This window comes from Uranotaenia lowii, chromosome 3 (assembly GCF_029784155.1).
Source record: "Uranotaenia lowii strain MFRU-FL chromosome 3, ASM2978415v1, whole genome shotgun sequence".
Taxonomy (NCBI): Eukaryota; Metazoa; Arthropoda; class Insecta; order Diptera; family Culicidae; genus Uranotaenia; species Uranotaenia lowii.
This window is the reverse complement of record NC_073693.1, coordinates 116,622,922-116,635,959: the sequence shown is the minus strand read 5'-3', so window position 1 is coordinate 116,635,959 and position 13,038 is coordinate 116,622,922. Positions and strand designations below refer to the sequence as shown.

The following is a 13,038-nucleotide window of genomic DNA, read 5'->3' as shown; positions in this document are numbered from 1 at the left end:
TACATCTCTGTACCGAATTTCAGGCTGATCGGTTAAGCGGTGTGGATTTGTATAAGGTGCATACAAACAAACATATATAGTCCAACTCATCTTTATATATTATATATGATATGATATGATATGATTAAATCTTCATTTCAAATATTTTCAATAAGTTTACCTTGATTTTTTAACTCTGAATTTTTATGTTCTGCAAACCTAACTTTCTAGGAAGCCTTTAAATCTAGATTTTAAATAATAAATGCTAAGTTTCTACCTTTTGGTGCTGAATTACAACCATATTTTTTTAAAGCAAGTTGATTAAGAAATTAATAGGGTTAGTTGCCCTTCTTTGGACTCTTTAAGCGCTGATTTATATAAACCCATATTTGTTCATGCATAGACGGGTGTTATGTGGTTTTTTCAAATTTTTATCTGAATTGGCATTTTGGCAAATTTAAAGAAATTAAGTAGAATTATTCAAAGATGATGAAACTACTAGGTGGACAGATCAAAAACTACAGATCTACAATGTCATCAAAATTATTTTCTATTATTTTTAGAAAAAATATTTAGTATAGTCCGTATTCATTATAGCAATGGTGAAATAATTTATTCTTAATCTCTCTAATTTCTCGAATTGCTTACCTCTAATTGAGCTGTCTGTTTTACAACTAAAGAAAAGTACTTGTTTAAAAACGTTAAAAATTTTATTGGAATTACTTTTTATGGAGTGTTTTGAATTTATGCAAAAGATATTTCTGATTTGCGGCATTTTAGGACAAAAGTAGGCTCTTGGTCCAAAGTAGGAGCATTCACCCTTTTTAAGATTGAAAACCATGACAGGCACTCGGAATAATGCACTTATTTTCCATGGTATGAATTGAGAAATTATATTTTTACCTGTTTCTATAGTTCACAATAAGGTATTACTTTCTTAGTCTATGATTAAAGATTAACACTCTTAAAAAACAATCATTGGAACTTACCCTTGAGGAAGGGCGCCGCCCTCCACATGTGCGCCGATCCTTGTCCGAGGAACTGCCCCAGGGACACCTCCAGCAGCAGCACCGGCAGCCCGACGAGCAGCAAAAGGACCACATAGGGCACCAGGAAGGCCGATCCGTGCTGCTGAAGTTCACGTGGGAATCGGGCCACATTGGCGTAGGTCAGGTTTAGGCACAGGCACAGAATAACGCCGCGAAATATCGATGATCTTGACTGCAATGAGAACGAGATCGAGAGGAAAAAAAAGAGGCGTTAAAGAAGAAAAGAAAAATGGCCGTCATTAGCCGGCTCAACGCGGCCACAAGCTTGGAGGTCGTGTAGATGCATTTGTATTTATTTTTTTAGGTTTTTGTTTTGAGCTACATAGCTGCTTAGCCGCTCAACAACATTCGAGCGATGCCGTATCGCGCTTTTTAATTGCACAGTAAACGGGATTTTCTTTTATTCATATTTTACCAGCCCTTCTCGTTAAATAACACTAGACATAATAACTTTAGGCACGCCGTTGATCGCAACGACTTGATCTTGGATGAATTTACGCCCGAGTATGTCTTGAGAACAAATTTATCCAGTGCATGGGATTCAAAAAATCACGAAAATTGTTTGGAAATTTGCTATAAAAAACTCAAGGGTAAGCCAATTGCATAAAAAAACAAATTGATGTAAGTTGAAAGCAAAACTAAGAAACATTCAAAAAATCAAACAATACTTTTTATATGTGCTAATGTAGGGGAAAGGTTTCCTAAATGGGCCTATCGGGTTAAATGACCCTACGGCTGTTTGATGAAATGGCTGACTAGACAGCTTATCTGACCAATGCATTTTGCGGGTGATACGCTTAGAACATAAGGCAAGAAAACATTTTATGAATTTTCAAACTAAAAAAAAATTAAAAAATCATACAAGGTTTTGATACATTTTGATGTAATATTTCGACTTTTAAAAATTATACGTAAAGAAGCTTAAAACAAAAACTAGGATGGTTTTTTTTTCTTACTCAAATGAACTTTAGAAATTAAACATATTTCAGCTTTTGTGGAGGTTTGATAATGATTCTATAGTGAAATAATACAGTGGTTTTGTATGCCCCCATCATGTTTGTAAAATGCCTCCATCTTAAAATAACAGGTTAAATAGAATAAATAAACGATTTTCATCATTGAACCTTCAAATCTAAGCTCTGAATAACATCTTAAGAGAGAATTGAAGATCTAAAAACAGATTTGATAAAGTTTTTCGCATGGATGAACTGCCTCCATAGTATGGCAACCCTAACTTTTGTTTTATTCCATAAAATTGTAATATACATAGATTTTTATAAAACTTCAGCTTTGTCGTGCGGAAATTGTTACTTTCTAGCAGTTTCAATGAAATTATACGGAAATATTGCCCAAAAAACAGAAATTTTGTTCAAAACATAAATAGGCGCATTTAGCCCGCATGGTTTGAGGTTCGGCATTTTAGACAACACTTATAATAAAATCCATTTCTTGGAAATAGAAGAAAATTTAAACATATAAATTACTCCAATGTATAGAAAACAGATCCCTGCACACGTGTATACAGTTTTTGTACACATATTCTTTGTAATATTTGATTAGATCAGCGTTCTGCTTAATAGGCGCATATAGCCCGCTCCTCCCCTACTCATTCTTGCTAAAAAAAAATGTGGCAGTTTAGGTGCACGAAGAAAGAACCTATCACTTTATTTAACCCTTAACTCTCCAATGTTTAAAAAATTGTTTAAGGCTTACTTTTTTTAACTTTTAAAGAGAAATTTAACTGATACGGGTGATAAAAATTAATAAACGTTATTTCTGTTTCAAGTCTGATCACTTCCTGATAAAGAAAATATTTTCTTCTAGATAAATTGAAAAAATAAATGATAATTACATGTTTGTGCAGTAGACCGCTGCAAGCTTTGTATGGAAATTTCAAATTCTCAAATTTTACACCTCACAATATTTTATTTGATTTTTTCTGCCTGAAATAGCAATCACAGTTTTGGAAGCGATCTATCCATCCCTAAATTAGAGCAACGAGTTTTAATTTTGTGGAAATTTGTATGGAAAAACAAAATTTTTTCATTCAAAAATCGCCAGAGATGTACTGAAAGTTCCAAGAATATATGTAGCTTTGGAAGAAAAATATTTCTTAATTTTGCGGTATAATTCATGTGAATAAATCACAGACCTTTATTTTACCCCAGAGAAGATATCCAATATTATAAAAAATTTTGTTTTCAAAAGCTTACCTTTCAAGCTTAGATAGAATAGAGTTGAAGCCTGATTTAAAATTAATTAATTACTTCTGTTTGTTGACAGTGTCGTTGTCACCCCTTATTTTTTGTGGAACTGAACAAATTCTTGAGTAGACCGACCTTTTTTCCCAGGAGTCACATGAAGGCTGTTTGAACTACCACACGCTTTTGAAAATGAAGCTATGGTTGTTATTGACCTTAATTCCTCTACATTTTTTCAATAAACTCTTTAAAAAACATGTCCGGAATGAGAAATTTTGAACCAAATGAGATCGTGCTTGTGTGTTTTTTTTTCTGAGGAACCGAATGAAGGCATTTTGAGCCACCGTATGGTCAAACGATTACGATTGTTTTACCCTCAATTTCCCTACATTTTCTATTTTCCTTCATTTTCCATTCAGAAAAAGCATGTTCTGACTTGAAAATTTAAAACCAAATGAGACTTATCTTGTGTGATTTTTTCCGAGGTATTAAATAAAGACAACCTGAGCCACTTTACGCTTAGGAAAATGAGTGATGGCGTATCTACTGGAAAAAATGTAGAGAATTGAGGGTATAAACAACCATAACTTCATTTTCTGAGGCGTGCGTTGGCTCAAACAGCCTTTATTCGATTTTTCGAAAAAAAACCACCCAAGATAGGTTGGGGAATTGAGGATAAATACAGGCATCATAACTCTATTTTACGATGCGTGCGGTCTCTAAAATCATATAAGTCTCATTTGGATAATAATTTTCAAGTCTGAGCAGGTCTTTCATGAACTATATTGAAAATGAAGAGGAATTGGGGGTTTCTCGAAAAAAAACACAGTAGATAGGTCTAATTTGCTCCAAAATTTTCCATTCCAAACTAGTTTTTTCTGAACAATATAAAAAATGATGGGAAGTCGGGGGTAAAAAGGCCAGTTTCCGATGCGTGCGGTGGCTCAAATAACCTTCATTCGATTCCTCAGAAAAAAAAATACACTAGATAGGTTCCATTTTACTTAAAATTTCCAAGTCCGAACATGCTTTTTCTGAACTATATTAAACATATAGGGGAATTGAGGAAGAAATAGCCCTAACTCCATTTTCCAATGCGTGCTGTGGCTCAAACAGTTTTTATTCGATTTATCCGAAAAAATTACACTAGAAAGGTCTCGTTTGGTTCAAAATTATGAAGCCCGAGCTTACTTTTATCATAATAAATCGAAAAATATAGAGGGTAAAATCAACTATAACTTCGTTTTTCGAAGCTTGTGGTGGTTCAAACAATCTATTAGGTCTATTTTCGTTCAAAATTTGTTTAGACTCAATCAGTGTTTTATTCTGGATTGTCTTAAAAATACAGGGCAATGAGGGGTTAAAAAAGGGATTGTATCTCCTTTCATAAGCTCGTGCCGCGTCTAAAACTATGTCCAATCGATTTTGTCGGAAATTTTTATAAATACATACACCGTCTTAGCCGATTTAGGCTTTACAGACTAAATAGATGACGAGGACAACTTAAGATTAACATTTAACACCCAGTACCAAAATGTGAAACGAACCCATGCCATCAGTTGACTAGCGATTACCGTCTTAGCACGCTAACCACTCGACCACCGAGACGTACGTTTTCACTATAGGAACGTATATTTTCATAGATTTAGTTCGTGTAGGAGGTATGATAATGAATTTCTTCGCGGTTTATACTCTTTTTCGCCATTGACCATCGGTTTCATGTTGTTTTAAAATTTTATGATGTTGTTTTCTTTTTTTCGGGATTTTCATCCTCGCGGGAATTTAAATTTTTATACAATTTTTTTTTTTTTTTATTTTATACAAAAACTAGCTAGTTCCAACCGATGTGTGATTTTTTTTTGGATTCTCAATTTTTAATGTCGTACACTACATTTTTTTAAGAGAATTTGTATCCAACATTTTCAAAGGTGATGGAACGTATCAGAGAAACGTCAGATATCAGAGAAAGGAAGAACACAATCCATAAATAACATAAACTTTTCGAGAAAGATACAACAGCTCATCGACACGGGACTCAAATAGAGTGTCCGTCTCGGAATTTCCCGGGCTGGAATTCCCGGGAAATTGTAAAATTCGGGAATTCCCGATTCCCGGGTATCATTGTTTTATTCCTGGGAATTCTCGACATGTATGAAATTTGTTCTCTGGAACATCCTGATTGCCTCCGGAACCATTCTTATTGTTCTTTTTGAAAATGTACTCATACAAAACTCATTGAAGATATGCCAATTCCTGTGGCAGTAGACATTTGCAGCAATTTGGTACAATTTTTTATATTCAAATAGGTAGATAAGTTTAAATAGATCATATGGTTTTCCACACCGCTTTCATTAAACGGAAACTCACAACACTTTGAAAAATATATAAAAAATCGCGCAACAGGGAGGCAGATTGTGTTTTCTCTGGCTTTGAAAGTCAGATGAATTTCAAAACATAGAAATGAAGAATACATCGTTTTTTTTTTCATATGAAGAGCAAATATGTAAAGTGTTCAGAAAAAACGAATAAAGGTTGGAATAATCAAACAAATATAAAGATTTTTTTTAATCAACCCCTAACTCCATGAATAATTTCTTCATTCAACTTATTCAGGTTATTTTATAATTCGTTTGACTGTGTTTAATTTGTCAGTTGAAGAACATTATGAAGAGTATAATTTGAACAAATTATGGGCTTGTTTGCACGACAGGTTCGATAAGCTATGTATATTTGAATTGAATTGCATATATTTTACACGTTTTTAAATATTTCCCGGGATCCCGGGAATTCCCGGGAAACAGGCCACCAGATTTCCCGATTCCCGGGAATCGGAAGCGGCGGCCCTAAGACATTGGTCTAGGTCTGCCGGGGCTTCCTAGGTCTGCCTGAAAGCTAGGGGTGATCCCTTAGCCCCGTCCGCCACGCGACAGCGTGAAGGACAAAACGTCTTTCAAGTTCGAACGCGCAGCGTGAGGAGTCGGATACCAAAACGGTTTTTAAAGGACCATGGTAAGCATTGAATCAATTAAAGTACCCAAACCATAAACAAAGCACAATATTGGTTCTAAAATAAATTTAGTTGGAAAATTTCAAAGTCGTAGTTTCATTTAAAAAATCATTTTGAAAAAATTAATTTCGAATCATATGAAATATACAAGAACTCAATAGAAAAAAAAACAAATAAAAATACTAGGGGAAAAAATCTGGGATTTGTGCCATTCTGGTAAATGTTCCATTCTGGGGAAAAAAATTCTAGGAAATGGTCCATTCTTGGAAAAAAAATTCTGGTAAATGGTGCATTCTGGGGAATTTTTTTCTGGGAAATGGTTCATTCTGGGGTTTGATTTCGGGTATTTGTCATTCTGGGAAAAATTCATTCTGGGCAATGGTTTTCGGGTAAATGGGATACAATCACTTCTGTCCATAATGCCCTTGCGGGGTAAAACGCCAGCGACTATATTTTGATAATTTTTGAAGATTTGCGAAGTTTTAAGTGGATTCTTTTTACACAAATCTGTTCTTAATACCAATACCTTGTAATTTTAATAAAAATTTTTGGCAGATATTCATTAAAACACAAATAACAATTAAATTAAATTTTGAGGTGGCTATCCATTACTTAAGTTGTAAAAAGTGATCAAATGAAATAAGCTTTTACACAAAGATAATTGCTTAAAACATCCTCACCATTGCTTTTATTGGTAGTTCAAATTATATACTTGAATTATCAATTGATGAAAAACTGTGGTAAATTGTTGTTTTATGGTAAACTGAAGATTTATTAAATTTTAAGTATCCGAACAAAATGCCCCTATCAATTTTTGGACAAATCGCCCTCCTCTCAAGGTGCTGTTCGGTAAGATGTAAACAAAACCACGTGTTTTATTTTATATTTTGGAGTGCAGTTTTCCATGAATACAGACCGATTATCGAAATGATATAACGATCTTCTTCTTTGCTTAGTCGTAAAATATCATTAGGATGCATAATAATTGTAACTTTCGATCGGATTTGAGTTAAAAACGTGCACAGAAAATTGAATCGGTACACTAAATTTGTCGCCAAAAGCAGCAGAAAAGTTGGGTTGAAACTGACACAGTTCAAAATAAAGTCAAGAATTTCAACATTTTTCATTTTTTCATTGAGAAATGTTAACAAACCACTTGTTTTTATGTGTAGATAAACTTGGAAAAGAATATTTTTTGCACTTTTTTCCGAATCAAATAACAGAATTAATTTATTTCCACTGTGAGTACTGTGTTGTTTTCGAGTCGTTTTGATCCAATGTTTTGGAGCATCATTTGCCTACACTGGGGCGTTTAACATCCAATGATTTCAAAGGTTGCTTTTAAAGGCGTTTGTAAAAAATTGAATATTTTCATAGTTTTTACAATAAAAAGTAATATTTTTGACAGAATATGAGTAGAAGATAGAAATACGAAGCACATGTTGCAATGTATTCGGGTGTTCAGCTTATGTATTCCGCATACTCGGTCATTTCCTTTAGCAGGTGCATCTTCCCCCGAAATACCCTAATCAACAACACATAACTAAAATAATCCTTTATTATTTTGATAAGGATTGTTATCTCATACAGTTAATTGTTTTCATATGATTGAAAAACCAATAGGTTTGAAGTTATAATTAGTACCAATCACGTTTGAAAAAGCTGGAATATATGTAGTTTCAAGTTTTCACTATCCAAAATATGACATTTTGTTTTTAATTTTTTTAAATTTATTTTCTAAAGTGATAAGTTGCTTTGAAAATGTAAAATTCCATAAATTCGATTAATTAGTATAGAATCTTCAATACAAATAGTGGTCTAAAGAAGAAGTCATTTTTTTAACCACTACAAACACAAATGAGGAATTTGGATCAAAAGGGGTATTAGTGACAAAATTGAAAAAACTGAGATCAGCATCTAGAATGAATTCTTGATCGCCAAAAATAATATACTATTTAAAACATAATTTTATTCAGCTTTGTTCTTATGTTTTAGTCTCTGTGAATAACTTTACAAACTGAAAGCCACATTTTGTTTGCCGCCAAAGTCCTTTCAAAATATGTACTTATTGCTCTTTGCCTCCGATCCGAACGTGATTTCCAAAAAGTAGTGTTTATTCATCGGGACCAAAAAATTGAAAAAAAAAATTAATTTACTTTTCTTTTGAGCTGATGATGTTTTAAGGTTTACCATCAACTGTGATTCATCTGACTGCGTTTAGGGATAATTTATGTGGACACAATATTCTTAATTTTATTTATTTTTTCTATTTTAATCACCAATGAGTGGATCACAAATTCCTGATTTCTGGTCACTTTTATTTGGAGTGTGTCACGGAGTTAAGGCTTATACAAAAACTTGGAAAGTACAAAAAATGTCTTTGTACGAGATTATTGTGTTAGTATTGAAGCGCATTTCGCTTATTCACTATTTAAGTCACTTTACAATGCCCAATGTTTTTTGATTAGGCAAAGGCGCACAAAACATGCAATGATTGAAATTCAGTGAAAAAAAAACCTAACACGAATTGTAATAAAACTTAACCTGATTAATAATCGTTGTTTGGAAAGATTGACTAGACCAGGTCGATCTTCAGACATAAAATCTCTTAACTTACTGTAACAGAGTATATATATTTCCCATCAAAATAGCAAAAAATAAATTTTAAAATAAATTAATTGTCTCATATAGAAATGAATGTTTATGTTTTCCTACTCATATACAAGATCAAAACACCTGAATGTGAAAATGTGTTAATGACAATGGGGTATAAGTGAATTTATTTGGTGGCATTTCTTAAACCCTGGGGTCTAAAAAGCTTCGTCTTGGTCCAAAACCCATCCATGATTTTTCGCAGAATTTTGAGGTAACGTTTACATAAGTAAATTTGAACTTTTAGGTTTGTATGGGAAAATTGAATATTTTGTACTGAAAAATCAACATTGTTTTTTATTCTTCTGTGGAACCGAGACAGCTGACAGTTTTTGTGGCAATTTATAAAATGACCCCAAACTGACTCAGTCTATTCTAACGCACATCGCACAAGGGTCTTAAATACAAATGCTACAAACCAAAAATTCAAACTTCGCTCCAATCATGAGTTCTCATTATGTCAACGCCATTGGCATAAGATCAAGGCCGGATTAAAGGGGGGGCAAAAGGGGCAATTGCCCCGGGCCCCCCGGCTCAGGGGGGCCCCCCGAGGGAAAAAAAATTAACATTAGTGTGAGTGCTCCTACTTTGGTCCTAGAGCCTACTTTAGTCCTAAAATGCCGAAAATTGTAAATAATTCATTTTGCTTGCAAAGGATAAAGATGCTGCTATTGCACAATGAAATCTTATTCTTCCTAAATCCTTCCATGCCGCTTTTTGCCATAAAAAGTCTTTCTCATAAAATTTTCAACGTTTCTAAAAATGTGCCTCCTATTCAGAGTTAAATTAGACAGCTCAATTAGTGGGATGCGTTTTGAGAAATAAGAGGAAATAAGGAAAAATCACATTTTTTCGGTGTCCAAACCAATATTTCAAGTGTTATTACTTTCACTATGAGAATATGAACCAGACTACCTATTTTTCCTAAAATAAATGAAAATCAATGGAAAACCCGGAAAATTTGTAAAGGGTCCAAATATAGGAGACTTTGACTTTGATGTTCCATTTTTAGACCTAACATCACAAAAACTTTGTGTGAATACCAAACAAATCAACAAAAGTGCGAATTTTTAATTGGGGCATAATTCAGAACCAATATTGAACATTTCTTACATTTTTTGTTAGCTTTACGCAAATTAACTATAAGTTAGTAGACATATAAAAGTTTGAGCTATTTTTCTGCTGATAGAGCTGACGGGGTGTAAAAGTGTTTAAAATATTCATGACAGAAATGTAAGCTTTTTTAGTCGTTAAAAAGCTGTAATATTTTGTTTGGTAATATTTAATTAAAGATTACACTTTTGATGAATTTGTTTATTTATTTTCGAAAAATCATATATTATATCAGAATTTTAGATATAAGCCCAATTGAAGGTACCAGTACAGTACCAAAATAGGAACAGTAGGTTTAAAGATGAAAATTTTGATCATCAATATCTATACAAATCTTTCAATAAAGGCGAAACCTATGTTGAAAATTCTCATTGAAACTTGTACATAAGATAATGAACTATAAATAAATTTCTTTAAAGATAGAAAGCTCCCGTTTGTTTATGAGAAAAGCGTGATTATTTTAAAACCACCGCTTAAAGGGTCCAAAGTAGGGCAACTAACCCTACTTTAATCATACTACTACAAATCCATGAAAAGAAATCAAAACTAGAAAATCGGAATGAAAACTTGAAATATAAAAACTAAAGGGCCCACGTGAAAAAATATCTAGAATAGTTTTTGTCTTAAAAAGTTAAGGGGCCCCCTAGAGTAAGCAGTGAAGGAGCTCTCCCACGTTTTGCGAGCTGAGAATATCAAAATCTTCTGGACAAAACCGAATTCGAAAAAAAAATTAAGAAGAATAAGAGGCAAAACACCTCATATTTTTATTTTTTTTTATCGAAACATATCAGTTACGATATTCTGTACAAAACAGGTAAAATAAAAAAATACATCTTCTCATTTTCATTACATTCAAACGTATTGCACAAAAATAATATTTGTTATTACTTTAAGTTTCCAAGTTATGGTTTTCTGCACTTAAATAGCAGCTAATTTCGCTTTATGAGAAACATTTCAGAATTTTACCCGGGCAGTATCCGGGTTAATTTTCATTGGTTTATAAATTCTTAACCCTTTTACCTCCCTATTTTTGAAAGTAAAATCTTAAAAAAAACTGTAGTTGCTTAAATTGGACCAATCGACAGTACAGGGTTTATTTATTGAATTTGCATACCAATTTCTGTCTTAGACTTGAAATTTGCACTGGAACATTTTCAACTGATTTATAAAAGAATTTTATCATCTACTGAAGTGAATATGTTGAATTCAGCAGATCATTTTCTAAATCATCATTCTAAAATTATCATAGAAACGATTGAGTGATTTTCTTAATACGAATATTTCTATGATATTTTTCCAAATTCAATTCATTGGGATTTTCAAGTATTGTGTTGTTTCTTCAGTTACTGAAGTTGAGTTTAATCATTTTTTCTGAATTTTGAAAATTCAGGATCTTTGTTCAGAATAAGGCTGCCAGAATTTTTTCAGCACGTACCCGGGCCGAACAAATCCAGGCTATTTTAGCTAAAATCCTGGCAAAATTTGGGCATTTGATACCAAAATGTCGACCAAAAATCCGGGCAATATCTGGGCAAAATTGATCAAATCCCAGGAAATACTCAATACAAATCGAGAAAAAAAACTTGATTTTTTTTTAATCAGCAAATTCTAAACCGTATTTTAAGCTTTCAAAAAAAACTTTTTATTATTAATTTTATGAAACTTGCTCAAAAAATTCCGTCTGGGAACAACACAACACAATATGATTTTCTCTTATTGTTTTGGCAAATAATGTGAATAAATCCGGGCAAAACCCGGGCTTTTTTCAATGAAACCGGAAAAATCGGCCCGGACCGGACTTTTGTTAAATTTTGTGTTAAATATCCGGGAAAACCCGGATAAAAACGGGCAATTGAGCAACCTTAGTTTAGAGTACTAAACTTATTTGGATTCCGTATCTGATTTTTTTCAATGATAACTGATTCTGTGTTTTAACCATTTAATCTTTATTCTCAATTTTTTTTCAACCGATCATTTTTGTACTAAGACCCCTTTGGCTTTGAGGGCATCGAGTGAAACTTTCGTCACACTTAGAATAACAATTTGATAAAAAAAAAGATTATCTGATGACAATCATATTCAAAAACATCTCATGAAAAGATTTTTTTTGTGTTTCAAAGACATAAAATTGAAATTAACATTTGGTGCAATTTCTGCTTTTGCTCTGATTGTAACTTTGTATCTCTTTTTTTTTTTAATTTAATTCATATTTTGTTTCTTAAAACTTGATTTGAAATTCTGATTTAGATTTGGGACACTGAATTTTGGTTCTGAATAAAACGTGATTCAAAGTATTGAATTCTTAAACTCTTATATCTGTATCTCTATGGAATATGGACTTAGTTATTTTGTTTATTTTTTTTTACATTTTGTTTTCTATGTTTCAAATCTTCAAGATACTTCCTAATTGTCAATGGATAAATATTTCTCGAATAAGCACAAACCAAACGATCAATGATTATATGAAAATCATTTATAATATCTATCCGGTCATTTTTTTAAATTAGAGAATTGTAATTGGTGATAAGGGTTTAAAAAAAAAAAGAAATAAATTTAGTATTTTGCAGCTTTTCAATAAGAGTTTTCATTTCTAAGAAATTTCTAAACTCATCCGCAATGTTTGCACGTGATTGATTACCAATTTTTATTTGAAGATACAAGAAACTATTTTCTACGCAGACAACATGGCTATTTGAAGATAGTATACTGAACGCATCTCCAGTTTTTTTAAAACGTTTAAAAGCTTTTGAATTTTCTGGGTAGCATTTGAAAAAAATCGAATTATAGGGGCCCCCCGAGAAAAATTGCCCCGGGCCCCCCGATGGCTTAATCCGGCCCTGCATAAGATGTAAACGCCAGAGGCGGTAATTCGAAAAGAAAATTTAAAATTTTCTAGATGATGAAAAATTTGAGAGAAACATGACGGTCAGAGAAAAGGAAGAACATAAACCGTAAATATCATGAATGTCTCGAAAAAGATGCAACGGCTCACCGACAGGACTTGAACTCGGAAGCGGTGGTTATCATTAAGTCTTCT

General features: G+C 32.8%; 1 protein-coding gene across 4 annotated transcripts in view; it reads right to left on the bottom strand.

Moving 5' to 3' along the window:
- Positions 1–13,038, bottom strand: part of LOC129751186 (sodium-dependent proline transporter) — a 376,098-nt gene that overhangs the window by 23,008 nt on the left and 340,052 nt on the right. For all 4 annotated transcript variants that reach the window (XM_055746547.1, XM_055746548.1, XM_055746549.1 and 1 more), the window contains one exon: positions 969–1,200. In XM_055746547.1, the coding sequence (XP_055602522.1) occupies positions 969–1,200 (232 nt within the window). The remainder of the gene's footprint in view (positions 1–968; positions 1,201–13,038) is intronic.